At 42.5% G+C, this 27319-nt stretch overlaps 1 protein-coding gene across 1 annotated transcript; it reads left to right on the top strand.

Annotated features, from left to right (window-relative positions):
* On the top strand, positions 1-27319 carry LOC141219382 (uncharacterized). The gene is made up of 7 exons (XM_073666105.1): positions 1-59; positions 14985-15107; positions 15237-15416; positions 15499-15622; positions 15706-15803; positions 15980-16070; positions 23614-27319. The coding sequence occupies exons 2-7, from the start codon at positions 15030-15032 to the stop codon at positions 25017-25019; spliced, it is 1977 nt and encodes a 658-aa protein (XP_073522206.1). The 5' UTR covers positions 1-59; positions 14985-15029; the 3' UTR covers positions 25020-27319.

Here is a 27319-nt window from a genome sequence, read left to right as displayed (position 1 = left end):
ATCACAGCTCCTGTGCGCACAGAGCAGCCATATATGTGGTGGCGGCTGTGCAGGTGGAGGTAAGTGGAGACCCCATTACTGGGCGCAGGGGGCATTAACCCCTTCAGCACGGAGACTCTTTTGGGGTCTTGTGTTGCCCCTTTATAAAAATCATAAGGTTTATGTTCTGTTTCCTGTAATAGATACATACGACCCAACTATGGAGACAGGAAGGGAGGAAACGTATTGTTCTCATAGTACAGGACCCCTTTACTGCCCCACAGTGTAATGCCCCCATTATGCCCCTTATGCAGGATGTATGATGCCCCCACACAGTGTAATGCCCCCATTATGCCCCTTATGCAGGATGTATGATGCCCCATACAGTGTAATGCCCCCATTATGCCCCTTATGCTGTATGTATGATGCCTCACACAGTGTAATGCCCCCATTATGCCCCTTATGCAGTATGTATGATGCCCCCACAGTGTAATGCCCCCATTATGCCCCTTATGCAGGATGTATGATGCCCCCCACAGTGTAATGCCCCCATTATGCCCCTTATGCAGTATGTATGATGCCCCCCACAGTGTAACACCCCCATTATGCCCCTTATGTAGGATGTATGATGCCCCCACACAGTGTAATGCCCCCATTATGCCCCTTATGCAGGATGTATGATGCCCCCCACACAGTGTTATTCCCCTTATGCAGGATGTATGATGCCCCCACACAGTGTAATGCCCCCATTATACCCCTTATGTAGGATGTATGATGCCCCCACACAGTGAAATGCCTCCATTATGCCCCTTATGCAGGATGTATGATGCCCCCACACAGTGTAATGCCCCCATTATGCCCCTTATGCAGTATGTATGATGCCCCACACAGTGTAATGCCCCCATTATGCCCCTTATGCAGGATGTATGATGCCGCCACACAGTGTAATGGCCCCATTATGCCCCTTATGCAGGATGTATGATGCCCCCACACAGGGTAATGCCCCCATTATGCCCCTTATGCAGTATGTTTGATGCTCCCACACAGTGAAATGCCTCCATTATGCCCCTTATGCAGGATGTATGATGCCCCCACACAGTGTAATGCCCCCATTATGCCCCTTATGCAGTATGTATGATGCCCCACACAGTGTAATGCCCCCATTATGCCCCTTATGCAGGATGTATGATGCCCCCACACAGTGTAATGGCCCCATTATGCCCCTTATGCAGTATGTATGATGCCCCCACACAGTGTAATGCCCCCATTATGCCCCTTATGCAGTATGTTTGATGCTCCCACACAGTATAATGTTCCCACAGTACCACCATCCCCCCACACACAGTATAATCAGTTGCGAAACTAGGATCTGATGGGCGCCTGTGCAAATTTCGACTGACGCCCCCTATCTGGTTGAAAATATGTATGCCCCTTTTCCTGGGCCCTATCCAGGTATATGCCCCCCTTATTCTGTCGCTGTTCTTTAATGTATAGAAAAAAAATAACTATTATACTCACCAGATGCGAACTTAGAAGTCATGGGGCCCCATAGCAGAAGTATAATGCACTCTCCAGGTCCTCCATACAGTATAATGCACAACCTATAGTCATCCATATAGTATACCTCACCGTCCATAGTCCTCCATGTAGTATACTATACCATCCATAGTCCTCCATATGGTATACTGCACTCCCCATAGTCCTCCATATAGTATAATGCACTCCTCACAGTCCTCCATATAGTATACTGCACAGCCCATATTCCTCCATATAGTATAAGGCACTCCCCATAGTCCTCCATACAGTATATGGCACTCCCCATATCCCCATAGACCTCCATATGGTATAAGGCACTCCTCATAGTCCTCCAGATAGTATAAGGAACTCCCCATAGTCCTCCGTATAGTATAAGGCGCTCCCCATAGTCCTCCGTATAGTATAATGCACTCCTCATAGTCCTCCATATAGTATACCGCACAGCCCATAGTCCATATAGTATACTGCACAGCCCATAGTCCATATAGTATACTGCACAGCCCATAGTCCTCCATATAGTATAAGGCACTCCCCATAGTCCTCCATGTGGTATAAGGCACTCCCCATAGTCCTCCATGTGGTATAAGGCACTCCCCATAGTCCTCCATGTGGTATAAGGCACTCCCCATAGTCCTCCATGTGGTATAAGGCACTCCCCATAGTCCTCCGTATAGTATAAGGCACTCCCCATAGTCCTCCGTATAGTGTAAGGCACTCCCCATAGTCATCCGTATAGTATAGGGCACTCCCCATAGTCCTCCATATAGTACAAGGAACTCCCCATAGTCCTCCGTATAGTACAACCCCGGAGGATATTCATTCAGTTGTTTAATGTTGTTGAAAAAAAGTAGATCACAGACATGGCACAAAACTAAAGTCATTTCAAATGGCAACTTTAAGGCTTTAAGAAACACTAAAAGAAATCAAGATAAAAAATGTGGTACTCAGTAAGGGTAATTTTTTGCAGACCAAGCAAAGGGAAAAAATGATGGAATCACTCAATTCTGAGGAAAAAATGATGAAAAACAAACACACATGAAAAACAAACACACAAAAGAACACGCCAATACATCACTAGTATTTTGTTGCAGCACCTCTGGCTTTAATAACAGCTTGCAGTCTCTGAGGCATGGACTTAATGAGTGACAAACAGTACTCTTTATCAATCTGGCTCCAACTTTCTCTAATTGCTGTTGCCAGATCAGCTTTGCAGGTTGGAGCCTTCTCATGGACCATTTTCTTCAACTTCCACCAAAGATTTTCAATTGGATTGAGATCCGGACTATTTGCAGGCCATGACATTGACCTTATGTGTCTTCTTTCAAGGAATGTTTTCACAGTTTTTGCTCTATGGCAGGATGCATTTTCATCTTGAAAAATGATGTCATCATCCCCAAACATCCTTTCAATTGATGGGATAAGAAAACTGTCCAAAATATCAATGTAAACTTGGGCATTTATTGAAGATGTAATGACAGCCATCTCCCCTGTGCCTTTACCTGACATGCAGCCCCATATCATCAATGACTGTGGAAATTTGCATGTTCTCTTCATGCAGTCATCTTTATAAATCTCATTGGAACGGCACCAAACAAAAGTTCCAGCATCACCACCTTGCCCAATGCAGATTCGCGATTCATCACTGAATATGACTTTCATCCAGTCATCCACAGTCCATGATTGCTTTTCCTTAGCCCATTGTAACCTTGTTTTTTACTGTTTAGGTGTTAATGGTGGCTTATGTTTAGCTTTTCTATATATAAATCCCATTTCCTTTAGGCGGTTTCTTACAGTTCGGTCACAGACATTGACTCATTTCCTTATTTGTTTTGTTGTGCATTTCCTGTTTTGGAGACATATTGCTTTAAGTTTCCGGTCTTGACGCTTTGATGTCTTCCTTGGTCTACCAGTATGTTTGCCTTTAACAACCTTCCCATGTTGTTTGTATTTGGTCCAGATTTTAGACACAGCTGACTGTGAACAACCAACATCTTTTGCAACATTGAATGATGATTTACTTTCTTGTAAGAGTTTGATAATCCTCTCCTTTGTTTCAATTGACATCTCTCGTGTTGGAGCCATGATTCATGTCAGTCCACGTGGTGCAACAGCTCTCCAAGGTGTGATCACTCCTTTTTAGATGCAGACTAACGAGCAGATCTAATTTGATGCAGGTGTTAGTTTTGGAAATGAAAATTTACAGGGTGATTCCATAATTTTTTCCTCAGAATTGAGTGATTCTATATTTTTTTCCCTCTGCTTGGTTTGCATAAAATTACCCTTACTGAGTACCACATTTTTAATCTTGTTTTCTTTTAGTGTTTCGTAAAGCCCTAAAGTTGCTATTTGAAATGACTTTAGTTTTGTGCCATGTCTGTGATCTGCTTTTTTTCAACAACATTAAACAACCGAATGAATATCCTCCGAGCCCGGTGATTCCATAATTTTTGCCAGGGGTTGTATAATGCACTCCCCAAATTCCTACATATAGTAGAAGTTTCTCCCCATAGTCCTCCGTATAGTATAAGGCACTCCCCATAGTCCTCCATATAGTATAATTCACAGCCCATAGTCATACATATAGTATAATGCACAGCCCATAGTCCTCCATAATGTATAATTCAAAACCCATTGTCATACCTGTAGTATAATGTACAGCCCATTGTCATGCATGTAATATAATGCACAGCCCATAGTCATACGTATAGTATAATGCACAGCCCATAGTCATACGTGTAGTATAATGCACAGCCCATAGTCATACATGTATTATAATGCACATAATACACATCCCATAATCATACATATAGTATAATGCACAGCCCATAGTCATCCATGTAGTATAATGCACAACCCATAGTCCGTACATGTAGTATAATGCACAACCCATAGTCCGTACATGTAGTATAATGCACAGCCCGTAGTCCGTACATGTAGTATAATGCACAGCCCATAGTCATCCATGTAGTATAATGCACAGCCCATAGTCATCCATGTAGTATAATGCACAGCCTATAGTCATACATGTAGTATAATGCACAGCCCATAGTCATACATATAGTATTATGGCCTAGGGTACCATGTACTCACTGATTTGAAAAACAACACATTATATTACCTTCACTCCGCCGCGCAGCGTATTTTTCTAGAGCTGGCAGCTGACTTCAGCATGCATGCAACAGGAGCGCATGATGTCACTTCCATTCGCCCCTAGTCAAGTGCCCGCCAAAGTCAGTGTTGATTGGTCAGCAGCGTGTATTGTGGCACACGGACCCGATGTGAGTGAAATACTAGGGATTAATGAGGATCTGGGGGGGCTGGGATATGCAAAGAAAGTAGGGAGCTGAGTAGGAGTAATAAATGTGCTAATAGTATTAAATGTCTGCTGGCAAATGCAAGAAGTCTTGCAAACAAAATGAATGAACTGGAAACTCTTATATCAGTCACAGAATACAATGTGGTGGGCATTACGGAAACCTGGCTGGATGAAAGCCATGACTGGGTGACAAACATAGAGGAATATACTACATTTTGGGACATAGTCAGCAATGGTGTGATGCAGGGATCTGTGCTAGGACCGATTCTTTTTACCTCTTTATTATTGACCTTGGGAATGGGATTGTAAGTAAAGTGTCAGTCTTTGCTGACGACAACAAGCTATGTAGGATATTAAAATCTGATCTTGACATTACAATATTGCAAAACGGATAAGGTGACTAAAAGGGCAAACACTTGGCAGATGAGGTTTAATGTAGATAAATGTAGAGTAATGCACCTAGGACGGAGTAACCCCGTTGCTGCATATACTGTACACTAAATGGGAGTATGCTCACGACTACAGAACAGGAGAAGGACTTGGGTATTCTGGCTACAAATAAGCTGAGCAGCAATACTCAATGTCGAGAAGCAGCCGCAAAAGCAAACAAAATTTTAGGATGTATAAAAGATATAACTAAAATTGCGTGATCCCAATGTATGGGATTCAGTTTTGGGCTCCACATTTTAAAAAGGATATTCAGAAGTTAGAGTCAGTTAATAGGCGGGCAACTAGATTACAAGGGATGGAGGCCTCTCATATGATGAGAGGTTGAAAAAGTTGAGCTTGTTTAGCTCAGAAAAACAACGCCTCAGATGGGATCTTATGTACATGTATAAATATATGTGTGGTCAGTACAAAGGACTACCACATCACCTATTCCTTCTAAAGACCATACTAAGGACCAGGGGGCACTCATTACGGGTGGAAGAAAGGCAATTTTGGCACCTAAACAGGAAAGGATTCTTTGCAGTCAGACTGTGGAATGCCCTACCACAAGAGGTAGTAATGACAGACACTATAACAGCTTCAAAAAAAGGGATGGATGATTTGCTCGATACACATAACATTGTGGGTTACAGTTAAATTAGACAAAATGTACAATTGGGGGAGGAAGGTTGAACTTGGTGAACCTAGGTCTTTAGTCAGCCTACATTACTGTGTTACTATGTTGCTATGAATGTGAGTCTGAAGACACACATTTAGCTGAAACGGCTGGCGTTATCTAGGCCCAGTCGTAGCTGTGACTGCGGTCATTAAGCTTCTAAATATAATGCTCCCACAGTACCTACAGCATATACAGTTACAAAAAAAACAAGAAAACTTACTACACCAAATCACAGAGACAATTCAGTTTAGCCGAAGGAGAGCACTTAATGTGGCCGTTTCGTGAACGGGGGTTCCTGCGTGAACGATATGTATCTCTCTACATGAACATATCCCACACATACACTCCCCCGTGATGACCTCACATGGGCCAGGTTGTGCGCTTGTCTCAGTCCTTCATGATTTTATGCAACCCCCAACTTATGTGATAATTCCACTCCGGATGATCGCAGAAGTTGTAGATTGATGCCATATTTTCCATCTGGATTTTATCTTTACTTAGAGACCAAACATGGCATAGCTGTTGTCAGTTATGTGGCCAGTGTGCATTTATGGCTCATTGGCAGGGGCTACAGTAATGAGAAAATATGTATCATTTCTCTGGCTATCTCCAGTGCTGAGCATGTATGTGTGAAGATATTCAAGGTAATCCCCTGTCAATCACTGTGTACTACGTGACGGTGATTACAGAGATCTCCATACACAGTATAATCTGACTCTTTTGAATACACTGCAGCTTGAAAAGGAGGGGGCTGAGAAGCGAGGAGTGAGATCTCCCACAGCAGCTGACAGCTACACAGGATGTCCCATCCCCCAAGCCATGAGGCAGGCTCTTTGTGTAAGATACTATAATTTAATGTTGAGTTATGGGAGAACGATATGTCCCAGTGATAAACAAACCAGATTTTTGGAAACTGGAAGGAAGGGAGAATCTCACCAGCCCTTTCTCCACCGCCCAGCTAGCAAGGATAGAGAGATATGCAGCACAGCCTTTCGGAAGCCCCCAGGGCCACTGTGTTTGGTCTCCACGTATAGCAGAGGCCTAGCTGGGTCCATTGACACCAGAACCGGTTCCCTGGGACTATCCAGTAAGGAGGTATAGCCCATTTTAGTTTTGGGAGTCTCTTAACTAAGAGAGACCAGGGGAGGAAATTTGGGCGCAGCCACAAGGCCGGATTGGGAGTGATCCAGAGGGGTTAAGTACTCCTGGAACCCTGACATCATCGTCTTTGTTCCTGGGGAGGTCGTGCCATCAAGACATGTGGGACAAGTCCATCAACCAAGTGAAGGCCCACAAACCTCTCCTGTGGCAGCCCTTCCCCAGAAAGACAGGTCATCCATCTAAACCAGTAACTGACTTGTAATAACTGCCTTATACCTTTTGCACCGATGCTTTTTTGCTTGTAACTCTGACCACTGTATATGTATAACCCTTATGTATATAGTGTATTGTTTAGTGTGCCCTTATGGCGATTAAATATATAACTTAATCTTGGGCTGTTCTTTTATCTCGACCCACGAAACTTACGCCTGTTGTTCGGTCCAACGAACAAGCTACTGGACTGGTTTCTAGCCCGATATAGTCTATTATATCAAATAGAAACTGATGGTAGCTCTCCCAGGCTGACTAGGCTCTGCTTCACTGGAGCTAGTGAGCGGAGCCTCTCAGCCTATCAGGGTTGTGGGCGAGTGTGGTGCCACATCAGTGACTGAGTGGACCACCTCTACCCACTCCCTGGTTCCTTCCTGTCCCGTGTGGACAGGGAGTGTCTGCGCAAAATGTACCAACCTGACCTTACGCGTCCTTCGGGGGGGTGCGGAATGTCACGTAGGTGCAGAGGGCAGGTCCTTACCACGTGCTCCATCTGACATAACTGTGACGTCAGGTGGGAGGCGGGGTGTGAATCCATCACAAGAGGCGGCAACAGCGAGGTTCTGCGGGGTCACCCCGTTGCCGCTTCTTCACATTATGTCTCATTAATATTGGATTCATATAAATTCCAATATTCTATATTTTCTTTCGGAGACATCCTGACTGCTGAACCTGTGCTGATGAAAGGAATGTGTATGCTGGGTGACCTTGGCTATTTCTAAAGAGTGTGAGATATTCCCTTTTATCCTTAAAATACCTTTTCCTGTCTGAACAAATAGTTTAATCTGCACTCTTTGTCTATGCACAATACACACCCTCATAGTCTTTCCCCTACAAGAAGAAGCTCTTGCATGTTAATTAATCTGATTCACTGTTCCGCAACATTCAATTTTTTACTGGTATTAGTTTCTTGTCTAAGTCTTAGAGACTGTCAGCTGTTTGTCTTACTAGAAAACCTTGTGCCTGCTTTAATCCTCTTACTTCACAAGGGGCGGCCTGCATGTTGATGAGGCTGGTTCACTTCACACTATAGGTAATTTGTTCAATCCTACATCTAAGAGTGTCAACTCAGATTGCAAATGACAGAGGGAAGGAGGGAGGGGGACAATTGACTTCAGAGATTTTTATTTTCTATGACATATCCAGAAAAAAAACAAACACTGTAACTGGAGACATTAGCATCAAGTCACTCCTTTATTGGTGTTCTTATTAACAAGCTTTTATAAATGAGATCTAATGTGATAAAAAGGTTACAGCCTGGGTAAGACAGAAAACTTTCATATAGATTACCAGTGATGATGTAATCAGTGAAGGACTCTGGCCAAATATGTTTCTAGAGCCATAGTAGAAGATGAAGATGTTATCCTAATCATGAAGTAGTTATTTCTTGGGTCATGTGTAATGAATAAAAACAAAAGGTGTTCACACCCCTATAGGGAAAACATATAGCTACTACCTAATTCCCCGAAGGTAAATGAACCCTAATTCAGGGATGTGTTGAAACATGACTTTTAGTTTTTCTTCTTAAAATAACTGTGATCAAAATTTTTTAAAAACACATCGGTGTGCCAGTGCCAGTCCTATACAATGTATGATCCACTGATCTATTCAGTAAGCAATGTGTTTAGATCATACCTAGCTATATATATCTGTTCATCATGACTGCAGTTCATGGCTTATTATTGAACTGAACTGAACCTATGTTGCTAATGCACTGACACCACCAATGCTGTTTAAGAGACAATCACATAGCCACCCCAAGGGCTTCCTCAGGTGGCTGGAGCTATAATGAATACAGAAATATGCTGTGACCTTTTTAAAGCCTTTGGATATGCACCATAGGTCCACAAAGAACCAATAGACTTTCCAGCACAAATCAGCCAATCACATTCTGTATTTTTCGGACTATAAGACGCACTTTTCCTCCAAAATTTTGTAGGAAAGTGGGGGGTGTGTGTTATAGTCCGATATACATAAATACTGTGGATGTGGGTGGTGGGGGAAGCGACAGCGGCGGAGGAGCGGGGCACAGGAAATGAATATTCATCGGAGTGGGGAGTAGTGAATTTCATTTTCCTTCATAGCCGTCACACTGTGCCTGCAGTGCGGCTCCTGGTATGTATGGCACCTTCATCCCTCTTCCTGGTATGTATGGCACCCTTCATCCCTGTATGTGTGGCCCCCCTCATCCTGGTATGTTTGGCACCCCCTGATCCCCCTCACGCTGCACAGAAAAAAAATAACAATTAAACTCCCATCCTCTCTCGTCCAGAGCTGTGTCCCGCTCTTTGCTGGAATAGTCACTGCTCCCCATGCCGGGACTGTGTGCGTGGGAAGCAGTGACCATTCATTCTCCCTAATAGCGCATACACTGTATGCACAACGCGGCTCCTGCTGGGCTCGGCGGTCACCGTGCCTGCTATTAAATTCCATGAATATCCATGGGCTTTAATAGTGGGCACGCTGACCACCGAGCGCATCAGGAGCCGCGCTGCGGCTACAGTGTGCGCGCTATTAAGGTGAGTGAATGATCACTGTTCCCCACGCACACAGTCCTGGTGTGGGGAGCAGTGACTATTCCGGCAGAGCATCTCGCTGCTTGAGGGCGCATGGCAGTTACGCCATGCGCGGCTCACACAGTGAGATCCCTGTCGGCAACAGAGCTGGACGCAGTGCTGGAGGAGAGAGGAGGTGAGTATGATTGTTTTTTTGTTTTTTTTGTGTAGCGTGACAAAGCGGGATGAAGGGGGCCGTACATACCGGAATGAGGGGGGCCATACATACCGGGATGAAGGGGGCCATACATACCGGGATAAAGGGGGCCATACATACCGGGATAAAGGGGGCCATACATACAGGGATGAGGGGGGCCATACATACAGGGATGAAGGGGGCCATACATACAGGGACCAGGATGAGGGGGGCCACACATACAGGGATGAAGGGTGCCATACATACCAGGAAGAGGGATGAAGGTGCCATACATACCAGGATGGGTGTGAGGGGGGCCATACATACCAGGAAGAGGAATGAAGGTGCCATACATACTAGGATGGGTGTGAGGGGGACCATACATACCAGGATGAAGGGTGACATACATACCAGGAAGAGGGATGAGGGGTGCCATGCATACCAGGATGGTGGATTGGGGTGCCATGCATATCAGGATGCAGATGGGGGCCATGTATACCAGGATGGGGGATATTAACAGAATTGGGGGACATTACTCCTATAACAGTGTCAGCAGCAGACCCCCTCCCCCTTAACAGTGGATCATGATCACATTTTTTGCTTATAAATTTTTTTTTATTTTCCTCCTCTAAAACCTAGGTGCGTCTTATGGTCCTAAAAATACGGTATATATCGCATATGCTTAGCAAATCTCATAACTGATACAATGACCAATCGTGACAGTTATGTATTACTTTCCCAAGATGCCTCATCTCAGAGAGCCTATGATTCACCACCGCATCAGATGCCAAGGGGGGACCAACCTATATCCTAGGACCTGATAGGTGTTCCCGTGTCCACTTGCAGCGTCGATAGCCCGTGTACGCTGATGTCAGGTTATTTACCTTTTTCCCTATTGGATAACAGAGCCAGCCACTCATCGCATGCCATGTCTCGCCCTCTGATAGGTGAGTGTCAAATGACATCGCTCTCCATGGGTAATGGAGCCGGCCACTCATCGCATGCCACGTCTCGCTCCCTGATAGGTGCGCGTCAGATGACATCACTCTCCATGCGGTGACATCACCAGACATGCGCACTCACCAAAATTCCAAACTCAGGACACATTGTGTTTCAATAACAAACTGCGCATGTCCTCAAATCTCTTAAAGAGACATGATCCACATATGCAGAAAAGGAGAGATAGACAAATAATCATCATCTCTCCCTATCAGCGTTATTCATTACTCAAATCGAATGTCTGTGAACTATATAGAATAGTTGCAGGGACACAATATTTATATAAATATGAATAAATTCTCTATGCTAATCTCATTAATTACTCAGATCAATTTCATATAAGCCATAAATTAATCAGTTGAAATTGTCTAAATCCTACTATTTACATAAAAAAATTAATTGCTGGTTTACTCTCAAAAGGTTGTAACACTAACCATCAGACATATTTCCATATATCCTAATAAGTCTTGTTATCACAAAAACTTATATATAATTAACTCAATAAATTAATCATCTACTAGTATGTTGTTATTCAACATTCATAGTGTAAATAGGCATAATTCATTCATGTCACTCATATAAATGCTCCTATAGGAAAGCACTATAGCTAAATAAATCCTTCATTAAGCCCCATAGGACTACGTGAATTAAGCTTATAGATCCATCTAGCTTTTTCCCTCAAACATAATTGGTCAAGGTTACCTTTCCTAGGGCCAAGGGTCATTTTACAAATGCCCCAAAATAGCAGTTCCAGGGGTTTTTCTGCATGTAAACCTCTCATATGCTTTGAGAGAACCGTATCTGCACCAGTATTAATAGAGCTAAGATGGTTAGATATTCTCCTCCTAACCTCCTGGATGGTCTTCCCTACATACAATTTAGGGCAGGGACATTTCACTACATAAATTATCCCCTTAGATCTGCAATTAATTTGGTCCCTAACGAAATACTCATGTCCATCAGTTGGATTCGTAAAAGTCGTAACCCGAGTCATATATTTACTAAAGGAGCAGCCCCTACAAGGATCGGAGCCTCCATGATGTTTCGATTGCCAACTCAGAATACTGCCTGCTCCTCCTAAAATTTCTGTAATTGAGGAAATCCCTCAAATTTTTCCCTATATGGAAGGTAATTTCCGGATGTCCACCAACAATCGCCCTCAAATCGGCATCAGCTGAGAATATAGGCCATTACTTCCGCATGATGTTATACACTGTGCTTGTCTGATCATCATAGTTTCCTATATGTCAGACTCTATTATTCTCTGGTGCATTCCTCTTGGGGCATAGCAGCGAATCCCTATTAGTTGTCTTAGCCCTATTAAAGACTTTGTATAGCACCTGTTTCGGATATCCCCTTGCTGTAAATCTTGAGAATAGATTCCTACTCTCTTGGATAAAAGTATCCTCATCCAAACAATTATGTCTCGCACGCAGGTATTGACCTACCGGTATACCTGCTCTCAACACCCTGGAGTGCCAGCTATCCCAATGAAGGAGATTGTTGGTGGGGGTCGGCTTACGAAATATGTCCATATGAATATTACAGATCCCATCAATTTGGTTTGTCAGGTCAAGGAAATTGATCCTCTTAAAACCGATTTCATGGGTAAAGAACATTCCAATCCGATTCTTATTCAAAATAGATACAAAATCCCAAAAAAATCTGTCACCATCCCACAAAATCAAAACGTCAATGAACTTACCCCAAAATAAAATGTGACTAGTATGAAAACTGAAATCCTCATTGAAAACGTGTTGGTCCTCCCACCACCCCAAAAATAAATTTGCAAAGGTTGGGACACATGTTCCCATTGCGGTCCCTTTCTTTTGATAGTAGTAAAATATATCATCAAAGGTGAAAAAATAATGCGTAAGTACGAATCCTAAGAGTGACAAAACAAGAGTTATGTGATAAGAATTGTCTACTCTTCATATTTAAAAAAATACGCAATTGTCCCAATGCCCAGCTCATGGTTGGTATTACTGTAGAGGGCCTCCACGTCCAGACTAGTCAGAATGATGGTATCAGATACAGTAATATCACTTAGTTTAGAGACTAGATCTTTTGTGTCACTTATAAATGAGGGTAATGCATGAACAAATGGTGTTAAAATTTCGTCAAGATATGTACTCGCGCTCTCTGTCAAGTGGACTTCAAGCACTTCATGCTTCCCTCTGCCGAGAAGCTTTTTGGAGAAAGAAATTTCATTCTCCAGCAGGACCTGGCACCTGTCCACACTGCCAAAAGTACCAATACCTGGTTTAAAAACAACATCATCACTGTGCTTGATTGGCCAGCAAACTCACCTGACCTTAACCCCATAGAGAATCTATGGGGTATTGGGAAGAGAAAGATGAGAGACACCAGACCCAACAATGCAGATGCGCTGAACGCTGCTATCAAAGCAACTTGGGCTTCCATAACACCTCAGCAGTGCCACAGTCTGATCGCCTCCATGCCACGCCGCATTGATGCAGTAATTGATGCAAAAGGAGCCCCAACCAAGTATTGAGTACATTTACTGAACATGCATTTCAGTAGGCCAACATTTCGTGCTGACTTTGGTCTTGATAAAACAAAGGACCTACACCAGCAGATGACATGGCTTCCCAAAACATCACTGATTGTGGAAACTTCACACTAGACCTCAAGCAGCTTGGATTGTGTGCCTCTCCATTCTTCCTCCAGATTCTGGGGCCTTGATTTGCAAATGAAATGCAAAATTTACTTTCATCTGAAAACAACACCTTGGACCACTGAGCATCAGTCCAGGTCTTTTTCTCCTTGGCCCAGGTAAGACGCTTCAGGCGTTGTCTATTGGTCTTGAGTGGCTTGAGACAAGAAATGCGACACTTGTAGCCCATGTCCTGGATACGTCTGTGTGGTGGCTCTTGAAGCAATGAATCCAGCAGCAGTCCACTCCTTGTGAATCTCCCCCAAATTTTTGAATGGCCTTTTCTTAACAATTCTTTCAACCGGTTATCCCGGTTGCTTGTGCACCTTTTTCTATCACACTTTTTTCTTCCACTCAACTTTCCATTAATATACAACCCCTGGCAAAAATTATGGAATCACCGGGCTCGGAGGATGTTCATTCAGTTGTCTAATGTTGTTGAAAAAAAAGCAGATCACAGACATGGCACAAAACTAAAGTCATTTCAAATGGCAACTTTAGGGCTTTAAGAAACACTAAAAGAACACTCCAATACATCACTAGTATTTTGCTGCACCACCTCTGGCTTTAATAACAGCTTGCAGTCTCTGAGGCATGCACTTAATGAGTGACAAACAGTACTCATTAGGGTAGGGTCTGAGCACATTGCTTACTGAATAGTTCAGTGGATCATACATTGTATAGGACTGGCACTGGCACACTGATGTGTTTTTATCAAATTTTGATCAGTTATTTTAAGAAGAAAAAATAAAAGTCATGTTTTAACACATCCCTGAATCATTTACCTTTGGGTAATTAGGTAGTAGCTACGTGTAATGAATATCTCCTTAAGTATTGCTAATGCCGATTCCAGTGCCAGTAAATGAGACAAGAATTAGCGTTATGGAAGATGAGTCTATGAGAAAAGTGTTCAGCTGCAGACTCCAAGGAAGAAACTGCTTGTTGTCTGTGGCCTAAAATATATAGGTTTTATTAGTAGATGACAGGGAAAAAAGTAGAATGTTGTAAACTAATAAAAATACCATGGTTGCTTGGGTCCTCCTCCAGTCTCTTCATTTCCTGGTCAATCCCAACGTACTTGTGATTCCTACAGCTAATCAGTTGCCAAAGCAGTGGCCAACTTAGCCAATGATTGGGAGCATGGAGGAGATGTCCTTTTCTGCAATTCAACTTATGTTCCAATCCATACAAGACTAGAGAATATAACATCTACACGTTCTATCTCCTGATATATTTCCCCTTATTGTCTCCAGTAATTGTATTATTACACAGAATTCTTTATGATGTTCCATCACTTTCCTATTTAGGACATCTTCTATATTAAGAGAATTTTTCTGAATCACCTATCAAGGATGGATATTGACAGAGACAAGATGGCGGAGAGGATATTACACCTCACCCTAGAGATCCTCTTCCGGCTTACTGGAGAGGTGAGAGATTCTGATGACGTCACATTACATCATTCTTATCTATGGGAATAACATATGGACAGAACTGGAGAGGTGAGGACTCTGGAAATGTCTGTAGTGATATTTATTATTGTGTCTCTCCATAACCAGGATTACACAGTAGTGAAGAAGACCTCTAGTGAGCGCTGCCAGGCCCCTGTGTCTGAGGGATGGGGAAGACCCCTGAGCCCAATCACGGGACCTCCACCTCACCCCCTGATACATGAGGACATCAATGACCAGAAGATCCTAGATCTCACCTACAAGATGATTGAGCTGCTGACTGGAGAGGTGACACTTCTGGGAATGCTGGGACATTATTAGTAATTATATGAAGGGATCGGGGGGATGACGATATCATTGTATGTGTCAGGTTCCTATAAGGTGTCAGGATGTTGCTGTCTATTTCTCCATGGAGGAGTGGGAGCATTTAGAAGGACACAAAGATCTGTACAAGGATGTCATGATGGAGGTTCCCCAGCCCCTCACATCACCAGGTAATAGACAGGACTAAATACACACTGCCTATAATTATCTGTATGTAAAGAATGAATTCAGTCCCTGTATGTGTTTCCTCCAGATCTATCCAGTAAGAGGACAACATCAGAAAGATGTCCCCGTCCTCTTCTTCCACAGGACTGTAAGCAAGAAGATCCCAATGTTCCACAGGATCATCAGGTAGATGGAGAGAAGGTGTCATGAGATCTCCCCTATGCTTGTGCTCAGTCTTGTTTTATCCACCAGTATTATATCTTTTATATTTGTGTAATGAGATCGGTGGAGATGGCAGGATTAGAGCTGATCATAGATGTGACTTCTCCATCTGTCTGTGACTTTTACATTATTTGTTTCAGGGTGAAGATCTGACCCATATTAATACTACAGAGACATATGTGAGGGATGATGAGCAGTGTAAAGAGGAGATTCCTACATATGACTACCCAGGTGAGTAGTAACCACTAAATACAGAAAAATCACAGATTCTTCTCAGTCACTGGCTGTGGCTGCTTTATCAGTCGGATAGTCCAATCATATCTCAATCGTGTGATCACCATTTTGCCGCTAGACTACAACATTCGCCTCCAAATGAAAAATTGTTCTAATTACTTGGTGAAATTGTGAAAGCCCTTTTCTATAGATCTTACAACCTGAAGGATCCACCTACCCCCTGGGTTTAGAAGACGCTGACCGTTACCTGCCCAGATCTGTGAACTACAAAGCCAAATGACAGCGTACGTAGAATGTGCTGACAAGTGAGAAAATCACTTGAAGAAAAATATTATGATGGGCCTGTAAGAGAAAGCGGAGGGTAATGATGCTGTTGGCTTCCTAGATCCCTGATATCTTATTGGATGAATCTACCTTCTCTCCCTTCTGTGCTGCTGAATGTGCTCATATGGTCCCTACAAGACCAGGTCCAGTCTTTCTGGCCAAACTTCACTTTTATGATCGACAACATTAAATGTGCAGTGAGGGCCAAGTGTGAATTTCTGTACAATAACAACAGAGTTTCCCTTTATCCTGAGTTTACAATTTATATTGCAAACCAACTAACTTCAAACAGGATTGTGATAAACTATACAAAAAACATTACACCTGTGCCATGATATATCTCTAAGCTGTGCGTGGCTGATGGCTGTAATATACATTTATTCACGCCTGCAGGAGATGTGTTGGCTCCAGCCCTGGTTTCATGGATTCACTCCACGTCATAAATTCCATTATGTTTTTAATCCTCAGGAATTCAGATTACTGCACAATCTCTCCTGAAATGGGGGCGCTAATACTTTCTCTACTCTTCTGGTCAGGACTCCCAGTAACGCCAATGGTCCACCATAAATGAATCCAACTCCGGTTTAGTGTTGGAGTTCTCCCCTCATACATAGGATGTAACATTTTTTTATTCATGTCTTTTTTATCCCTGGTTCCTTTTGTTTGATAGTTTAAAGTGGGATCGGCCGGCCTCACTTAATGTTTAACTCCCTGGTAGTCTTTCATAAAAGATCTCCATTACCTCTTCCAAATGCCCGAGTTCTGAATTTAAGACACCTCATCTCTGCACTATCATAAGTTCTCTTTAAATGTCTAACATTTCTTCTTGAAACTCCATGTGACAGAAAATATTGTCTCTTACGATAGTTTAGATTCCTAAGAGCCGCCGAGCCCCATACTCTAATTACCAGAGAGGTTTCACCACTAGTTACTCATTTTTACTGATGAAGACTGTTGAGTTTGATCATTTCAGTTGACGTGTCATTATTAGTGTTAAGCGAGCATGCTTGTTTAACCCTTTAAACGAGCACGCTTGGGTGCTCGGTGAGTATTTTCGTCGTGCTCGGCGTCTATGTTTGAATCGCCACGGCTGCATGTCTTGAGGCTGTTAGACAGCTGTGACACTTGCAGGGATTTCCTGTTTGTTAGACAGCTGTGACACACACAGGGATTGCCTAACAGCCGTGACACATGCAGCTCAAACATAGATGCCGAGCATGCTGCAAATACTCAGAGAGCACCTGAGCACGGGTGAGCACCTGAGCACGTGCTTGTTTAAAGGGGTAAATGAGGATGCTCGCTCAACACTAGTCATTATCTATGGTCACATTTTTTGACTACAGTAGTTAGTGTCCAAAATAATTTGATTTAACCACTTCCCGCAGACAGTTTTATGTTGCTAATCAGGCTCCATTTTTCAAATCTGACGTGTGTCACTTTGTGGTGATAACTTTGGAATTCTTTACAAAGGATAATAGGAAACAAATGGACCTTAAAAATTATTTTCCAACTTCTCTTGAAACCGACAATACCCTATATACGGTCGTACACTACTGTCTGGGCACATGGCAGGTTAAGAAGTGGAGGAGAGCCATTTAGCTGCTTGAATGCAGATCTTGCTGGAATAGATTGCAGACATAATGTATTGGGGACACTGTTCATGGTCACCTGACAGCTCAGAAAATGGCTACCACGAACAGGGTTGGTGCTATCTACTCCCGTTTTTCAGATCCCAGGGATTGCTTGGCTCAACATTCTTTAACCCCCTTACATGGATCTGGACTTACAAAGAGACCCCTAGGCTTGGGCCACGGTATTACCTGCTATTCTGTGTTGTGAGATGGCAAGAAGAATAGTCAGGTTGCCGGGTCAGAACCATGAGGGCAGAGAAAAATCAGAAAACACGAGTATTCAGTAAATGGGCCGAGGTCACAACCGGAAACAAATACACAAGATGGGAGATGAGCACAGGGGACAGAACCAGAGGAGAACAAGGCTGTATCTGGCAGCTTCCGGCAATATACTCCGAACTTTAGTAGGGTGTGGTGCTTTCCAGTTGGCTGAAGCACGGAGCGAGATGTGCCCTTAGTCATAGGATATCCTATAACTAAGGGCCCATCTCGCCAGAAACACATAAGGAAGTTTGATTTTAACTCGGTTTTAATGATGCACTAATAAAGAATCAATTTTTACCTGGATGGTGATGCTGAATTACGTTCCTCCCCCCTCCTTCCTTGATTCAGACATAAGCACTGACCTAAAAAGGTGCAGGGACATGTGACATAAATAATTTTTAATGTTTTGACCCTGCCAGAATCTTATTTATAATGTCGCTGTGAAAAAAGAGAAAAAATCTATAAATGTCAAAACACGCATACATATTTACTTATATACCGAAGTTATATACATAAGGCTTTCACATGTTCATCATCGATGTGCGACAGTTACAAGTACAATCTTCAGCAGCTTCTAGGACATCCGTCCTGCAGGTAAGTATTGCTGATATTCTGGGCGCATGGTTAGTCATTGGTAAAAAATGGGACAATGGAAGCAAAAAGATTAATGATTAAGTGGAGGAGCAATGGAGCCGGAGGAGGACCAAGGAGTAGAATGATAGAGCTTAGATGGTAAAGAAGTTAGGTATCAGGGCAGTGACATAAGGAAAATGGGTCACCAAATAGATGAGTATAAAGGCATGTTAGGTATAGGGCAGAGACATATGAGGAATAGTGTTGAGAGAATCTGTTTGACATTTCAAATTTGTGTTCGTGTGCGGGGTTCCGAATTGTTCTCGCCAAAAAATCGGCTCCACCCATGAACATCCCTGATTTTCCACGCTGTCACGCAGATGACAGCTGCGTGACAGCGTGGCAAATTAGGGATGTTCATGGGCGGAGCCGATTTTTTGGCGAGAATAATTCGCAACCCCGAACACGAATTTGAAATGCCGAACAAATTCGCTTAACACTAATGAGGAATATAGGTCCCCACTTAGATAAGTAATAAAGCTTTTTAAGTAACAGTTAGAGACATATAGGGAGTACAGGTGCCCAAACAGATCAGTATAGAGGCATGTTGTATGATCTTGCCTGGTGGCTTGCTTGACTGCACAAAGTATGCTGGGTGGGTACCTTTAATGGAGCTGTGAACAGCTCGTGCATCTGTCTCTGGTTGAGAATGAAGGGTTTATGTATGTTTCCGCCATTACCACCGGACCGGAAGTGCGTGTGCTCAAACCCGCCCCCCAGAAGTTGCGTCAAGGGCGGGTGATGTGGCAGGGAGAGTGGGTCTGTTGGGGCGGGCCCGTCCCCCATAGGGCCATGTCACATGTGTAGCGTAACCATGGCGACAGATGAAACCCGCGCATGAGCTCTAGGTTATATGCAATAGTTATTTTATGTTGTCATCACGGTGCATCGATGAGGGGCAAAAGGGAGGTTGATCTGGGTGGGAGAATAAAACGACTTGTGCTGGTTGGATCAAATGGTGCCCGGGATTAAAGCAGTAATGGAAGGGGGTGTAAGGAATGTATGGAGTCCTGTATTAAACTATAGAGTGTGAGGCCATGTTTTTTTTGTATGTAATTAGGTTTGCAAGAATAATACATGGGAGTTGTGTGTAAGAGGGTGAGGAGAAGGTGAGGAAGGGAAGGGGTGGAGAAGGAAATCAGTGGGGGGGGGGTGAGAGGGGAAGGGGGTTTGAGGAACTCACCTGGCGAGAAGGAATAGGAGTAGGTTGTAGAGCTGATCTAGTGTGTTTTGAAAAAAGATTAATCAGGTTAGCCAATCTATTTCACAGTTGAGTCCCTGTGTCAGTGTCTGGAGGGTGTGTATCCAGAACCACTCCTGTTGTTTAAGGTGTTTGATATGGTTACCATCTCGTCTGGGTACTTTTTCAATCACCTGGAACCTGAGTTGTGATACTGTATGCCTGGCGCTGGAGAAATGATGGGATAGTGGTAACCAAGTTTTGCCGCAACGAATCGTGGAATTATGGCTGGCAATGTGGTCCCTGATGTGTTAAGTAGTTTCCCCTACGTATAGTAGACAACATTTGATTACATACAGTACAGACCAAAAGTTTGGACACACCTTCTCATTTAAAGATTTTTCTGTATTTTCATGACTATGAAAATTGTACATTCACACTGAAGGCATCAAAACTATGAATTAACACATGTGGAATTATATACTTAACAAAAAAGTGTGAAACAACTGAAAATATGTCTTATATTGTAGGTTCTTCAAAGTAGCCACCTTTTGCTTTGATGACTGCTTTGCATACTCTTGGCATTCTCTTGATGAGCTTCAAGAGGTAGTCACCGGAAATGGTCTTCCAACAATCTTGAAGGAGTTCCCAGAGATGCTTAGCACTTGTTGGCCCTTTTGCCTTCACTCTGCGGTCCAGCTCACCCCAAACCATCTCGATTGGGTTCAGGTCTGGTGACTGTGGAGGCCAGGTCATCTGGTGTAGCACCCCATCACTCTCCTTCTTGGTCAAATAGCCCTTACACAGCCTGGACGTGTGTTTGGGGTCATTGACCTGTTGAAAATAAATAATGGTCCAACTAAATGCAAACCGGATGGAATAGCATGCCGCTGCAAGATGCTGTGGTAGCCATGCTGGTTCAGTATGCCTTCAATTTTGAATAAATCCCCAACAGTGTCACCAGCAAAGCACCCCCACACCATCAAACCTCCTCCTCCATGCTTCACGGTGGGAACCAGGCATGTAGAGTCCATCCATTCACCTTTTCTGCGTCGCACAAAGACACGGTGGTTGGAACCAAAGATCTCAAATTTGGACTCATCAGACCAAAGCACAGATTTCCACTGGTCTAATGTCCATTCCTTGTGTTCTTTAGCCCCAAAAAGTCTCTTCTGCTTGTTGCCTGTCCTTAGCAGTGGTTTCCTAGCAGCTATTTTACCATGAAGGCCTGCTGCACAAAGTCTCCTCTTAACAGTTGTTGTAGAGATGTGTCTGCTGCTAGAACTCTGTGTGGCATTGACCTGGTCTCTAATCTGAGCTGCTGTTAACCTGCGATTTCTGAGGCTGGTGACTTGGATAAACTTATCCTCAGAAGCAGAGGTGACTCTTGGTTTTCCTTTCCTGGGTCAGTCCTCATGTGAGCCAGTTTCTTTGAAGGTTTTTGAAGCTCCACTTGGGGACACTTTCAAAGTTTGCCCAATTTTTCACACTGACTGACCTTAATTTCTTTAAGTAATGATGGCCACTCGTTTTTCTTTACTTAGCTGCTTTTTTCTTGCCATAATACAAATTCTAACAGTCTATTCAGTATGATTATCAGCTGTGTATCCACCTGACTTCTGCACAACACAACTGATGGTCCCAACCCTATTTAAAAGGCAAGAAATCCCACTTATTAAACCTGACAGGGCACACCTGTGAAGTGAAAACCATTTCCGGTGACTACCTCTTGAAGCTCATCAAGAGAATGCCAAGAGTATGCAAAGCAGTCATCAAAGCAAAAGGTGGCTACTTTGAAGAACCAAGAATATAAGACATATTTTCAGTTGTTTCACACTTTTTTGTTAAGTATATAATTCCACATGTGTTAATTCATAGTTTTGATGCCTTCAGTGTGAATGTACAATTTTCAAAGTCATGAAAATACAGAAAAATCTTTAAATGAGAAGGTGTGTCCAAACTTTTGGTCTGTACTGTATACCACCACGTTAGATTCTCTGCAGAATGAATGAGGACAGACATGGTGAAAGAAGTAGACATCGCAGGAGTAGATCTCAGAGGAAATGGGACACACGCCCTAATATGACAAAATGGCAGAAAACCAGAGTAGTAGAAATTCCCATAAGGTGACTCCATTTTGGATTTTATAACCCTCAGTGAAATAATCTATAGGAGTAGTGATTATTTTGACTCCACAGCCACTTTCCGGAAATTAGCACACAGTGGATGTTGGAACGTGAAAATTGAAAATATACTATTTTATTGCCCAACACATACCAGATTGTGCTCCAGGAGACACAGACATCATAAATGAAGTGGGTTTTTCTCACTATAGTAATGCCAAATACATGGATGCTATGTGGTTTGGGCACACTGCAAGGCTCAGAAGCAAGGGGGAGATCTGACTTTGGGAGAGTGGATATTGCTGGATTGGTTTATGGAAGCCATGTTGCTTTTCAAGAGCCTCTCAGACCAGTACCGTAACTATAAACTTCGGGGCCCCAGGGCAAAACTTCATTGTGGGGTCCCTCAACATTTCAATCACTAGAGGTTGTGCGTAACGTGGTGAAGCCTGCTACGCATTGCTGTATACAGCACACAGGCTTCACCACGTTCCGCAAGACCTTTAATAGATTTTGTTGTTTATGATGCAAGTTTTAGAAGTTAAATATTCAGTGAATATGTTTGGAAAATTAATAAGGTGAATAATTCCAAATATTGCACAATTTTAAAATAACTGTATATGTTTATTAAATAGCAGGGCTTCTCACATCTGTCACAGAGATATGTGTCTGCTGAGACTGTCTCCTCTCAATGATGCTGAGAGTTTGTTACAGTCAGTGTGCACTGTGCCGGCCTCGCCAACTCTCTGTGATCTCCAGACTAACATATTGTTACAAATCTTGTGCTATGAGACTTTCCAGGCCAGTGCAGGTTTCCATTCATTGACAGCTGGCAGAGCTCCTGGAAATTATTGAAATGATAGTCTCTCCTGTCCTCCGGGTGACATTGTCTGACAGGAATATAGGAGCTGGGTATTTTATGAGATATTAAAGTATTAAAATACAATTTTTTACCATCAGTTTGGGGCCCCTTGGGTGGTTGGGGCCCCGGGGCAGTGCCCCGGCTGTAGTTACGGCCCTGTCTGAGACCCTAATAATGTGGAAACTTCTTTTTTTCCTTTGACAGATGATGGATCGGAGTAGGGACTTGTTTTTTGTGAGATGAGTAGAAGTTTCTATTGGTGTTATTTTCACCTACATAACATTGTTTGGTGGCTTTATATTCCATATTTGGGAGGCAGAATTAACAGACAGTTGAACACCACGGTCTACTGGTTCATCCTATGAGGTTTTCTATTAGACTGTGAACTGTCATTGTCTTGGTGAATCATTCAATGTTTTTACATAACTTGCCATTCCTACAGACACTTTAAGTAGATATGTTCAAAAATATAAAATTCAAGGATATTTTATTCAAAAATAGTAATTTGTTTTATTTTTCGCAGATGACAGTACCCAGAGATCAGAGGGACAGCTGACATCTTCAATTTTTAAATCAGATGATCTTGAGATCCCACATAATACAACTGAAGTGAATGCCATTACTCCAGATATACCATCATCCTTTCACACAAAAGATTTGTCATTTGATTCTTTAAAACAGGTCCTGTCTTCTGATTTATTACTGACTACTAAGGAAAATCATAGCCACAAAAGAGGCATTAAGAAACAAACTGCTCCTAAAGCAAAGAAGCCATTATCAGAATATGGAAATAGTCATCAAAAAATGTATACAGCAGGGAATAGATTTTTTTGTTTCAAGCATGGGAAATGTTTTAACCAGAAATCCAATCTTGTTAGTCACCAGAGAAGTCACATAGCGGAGAAACCATTTTCATGTTCAGAGTGTCAGAAATGTTTTACAGAGAAATCCACTCTTATTTCACATCAGCGAATTCACACAGGGGAGAAGCCATTTTCATGTTCAGAATGTGGGAAATGTTTTACAGAGAAATCAAGCCTTACCAAACATCAGAAGACTCACACAGGGGAGAAGCCTTATTCCTGTTCAGAATGTGGAAAATGTTTTGCAAGGAAATCAAATCTTATAGCACATCAGAGAACTCACACAGGGGAGAAGCCATTTTCATGTTCAGAATGTAGAAAATGTTTTACAGAGAAATCAAGTCTTGTCAAACATCAGAGAACTCACACAGGGGAGAAGCCTTTTTCATGTTCAGAATGTGGGAAATGTTTTACAAAGAAATCAAGTCTTACCAAACATCAGATAACTCACACAGGGGAGAAGCCTTTTTCATGTTCAGAATGTGGGAAATATTTTCAAAAGAAGTCAAATCTTATCAAACATCAGAGAGCTCACACAGGGGAGAAGCCTTTTTCATGTTCAGAATGTGGGAAATGTTTTACAGAGAAATCAAGTCTTATCAAACATCAGAGAACTCACACAGGGGAGAAGCCTTTTTCATGTTCAGAATGTGGGAAATATTTTACAGAGAAATCAAGTCTTACCAAACATCAGATAACTCACACAGGGGAGAAGCCTTTTTCATGTTCAGAATGTGGGAAATATTTTGCAAAGAAGTCAAATCTTATCAGACATCAGAGAACTCACACAGGGGAGAAGCCTTTTTCATGTTCAGAATGTGGGAAATATTTTGCAAAGAAGTCAAATCTTATCAAACATCAGAGAACTCACACAGGGGAAAAGCCTTTTTCATGTTCAGAATGTGGGAAATGTTTTGTAGATAAATCATCTCTTGTTAGTCACCAGAGAACTCACACTGGGGAGAAGCCATTTTCATGTTCAGAATGTGGAAAATGTTTTGTGAAGAAAATATCTCTTCTCAGTCACCAGAGAACCCACACAGGGGAGAAGCCTTTTTCCTGTTAAGAATGTGGGAAATCTTATACAAGGAAAACGAGTCTTATCGTACATCAGAAAACGTACACAGGGGAGAAGCCATTTTCATGTTCAGAATGTGGGAAATGTTTTGCAAAGAAATCAAATCTTATCAGACATCAGAAAACTCACATCAGGGAGAAGCCTTTTTCATGTTCAGAATGTGGAAAATGTTTTTACCATGAATAGGATGTTGTTATACACTAAAGAAGCCACAAAGGGGAGAAGCCATTTTCTTGTTTAAAATGCGGGAAATGTTTTACAGAGAAATCAAATTTTATCAGACATCAGAGAACTCACATAGGGGATAAGCCTTCTTCATGTTCAGAATGTGGGAAATGTTTTAACCAGAAAGTTCATCTTGATAGCCACCAGAGAACCCACACGGGAAAACGTCGCAACTACACCCAACTGGTCTCTGTATAGACTAAAAAGGCCCTAGCTGCACAACTTAAAACACCACCTCGGATCTAACTCTGTAATAGGCCGCTGAGGGGTTTCTTGTACCTTCTGAGGAATCAGAGGAGAGGTCGCAACACATTGTCAACAAGGGGAAAGGAAAGGGAGAAGTAAGATACAAAAACCATGGGTGAGAAACTAAGATACATTCATATAGGGCAAAGAAGGCAAGCTAAGGAGAATCAAAAATAAAAGGAACAAGTATAACCTCCCAGAAGCCTAACTGGTAGAAGGAAAAGCTGCTGGGAGGGAAAGCAAACAGATGGGGAGGATAGTTTCACCTTTGATGAAACTTACAAAAATCATCCTCACCCACAATTACTGTGAATTTGATAACCACACATATCTACATGAGACTGGTACAGATATAGGAAGTAAAATGGCTTAACAGTATGCAAATTTTCATGGTCAAGCTTGAAAGTGACTTCATGTCCTCACATCACATCAGGCCTCTGGCCTACTACCGTTACATTGACGATAGTTTAATCATCTGGACAGAGTCTGAGCAACAGCTAAAGATGTTCCTTGATCTGATTTAATCAATTTCATCCCACCGTCAACTTAACACTCAACTACTCCTGTACTGAAATTAACTTTTTGGACACCATCATTAAGTTGCAGAACAATGAAATAGAGACGTCCGTGTACCAGAAGCCAATTGACCTTCCAACATACCTTAAATGGGTCAGTTTCCATCCAAAACACACAATCTCCACTGTCTACAGCCAAGCCATTAGAAAAAATCGGATATGTTCCAATACTATGGACAGAGACAAATACCTTGGTGGCCTCTGAAACACCTTTTTGAAGCAGGGCTACCATCAAACAACAATTGAAAACCAGATTGCAAAAGCCATCAGACTATCAATCATGTCCTACATTTCAAAACTAAACAAGAGAGCAACCGGGTGCCTCTCGTAGTCACTTACAATCCAAATCTGGAGGTGTTAATGGGAGCTGCACGGAAATTACAACTATTATTACAAAAAGATGCCTGATTACAATCTATATTTTGAGACCTCCCACTTCCTGTCCTCTCCAACAGCTTCAGGTACCTTTCCCTGCAGCCAGAAAAAAATGTAAAACCTGTCCATTTATAATGAACACAGACAAGATGAAGATACACAACTCACATCAGGAGACAACCACAAGATCCCAGGTACTTTCAGCTGCATCATATCTAATGTAGTGTACTTAATTATATGTTCCAAATGTTCAATTGGGGGTCTGCATGTAGGGAAAACAGGGCAAAAACTTAGAACAAGGATGAATTCTCATCGCCACACAATAAAAGAAAAAAGAACAGATCTACCTATGGCCAAACATTTTTGTATCCTTGATAACCGCATCATGGACATGAAATTACTTGTATTAAAATGTAACTTCAAATCTCAGAAAGACAAAAAAAATTTGGGAGTACAAGCTTATGACAATCTTTGACACACTCACAGAGCAGCAATGAATGTATCGTATGGATTTATGTCTTTCTACATCAACTAAGGAATGTGCTCCTCAGACCATTTTGGGAGTTTTACAATCATGGACCAGACCTCAATCACAGGACAGTAAAACTTTCACACTCCTTATCTATGAACTGTTCCAATATTTACAGCCACAACGACTTCTCCCTCTTCAATACTGATCGTTCTTCTTCACGTCACTTGTCTTATCTATTGCATTATTCCTGTGCCCTGCTGCGTATAAATATGTGACTCTTCAGATTGTGTTATAGTATGCCTGATGAAGAGATCTGAGTAGTCTCGAAAGCTTGAAATTTGTTACCATCTTTTCAGTTAGCCATTAAAGGGTATCAACCCCTGAGGACTCTCAAA

This window comes from Phyllobates terribilis, unplaced genomic scaffold, assembly GCF_046119375.1.
Source record: "Phyllobates terribilis strain yellow unplaced genomic scaffold, ASM4611937v1 Scaffold_265__1_contigs__length_2625494, whole genome shotgun sequence".
In the NCBI taxonomy this organism is placed as follows: Eukaryota; Metazoa; Chordata; class Amphibia; order Anura; family Dendrobatidae; genus Phyllobates; species Phyllobates terribilis.
Note: the sequence above shows the minus strand (reverse complement) of the source record. Positions and strands in the feature narration are given on the sequence as shown.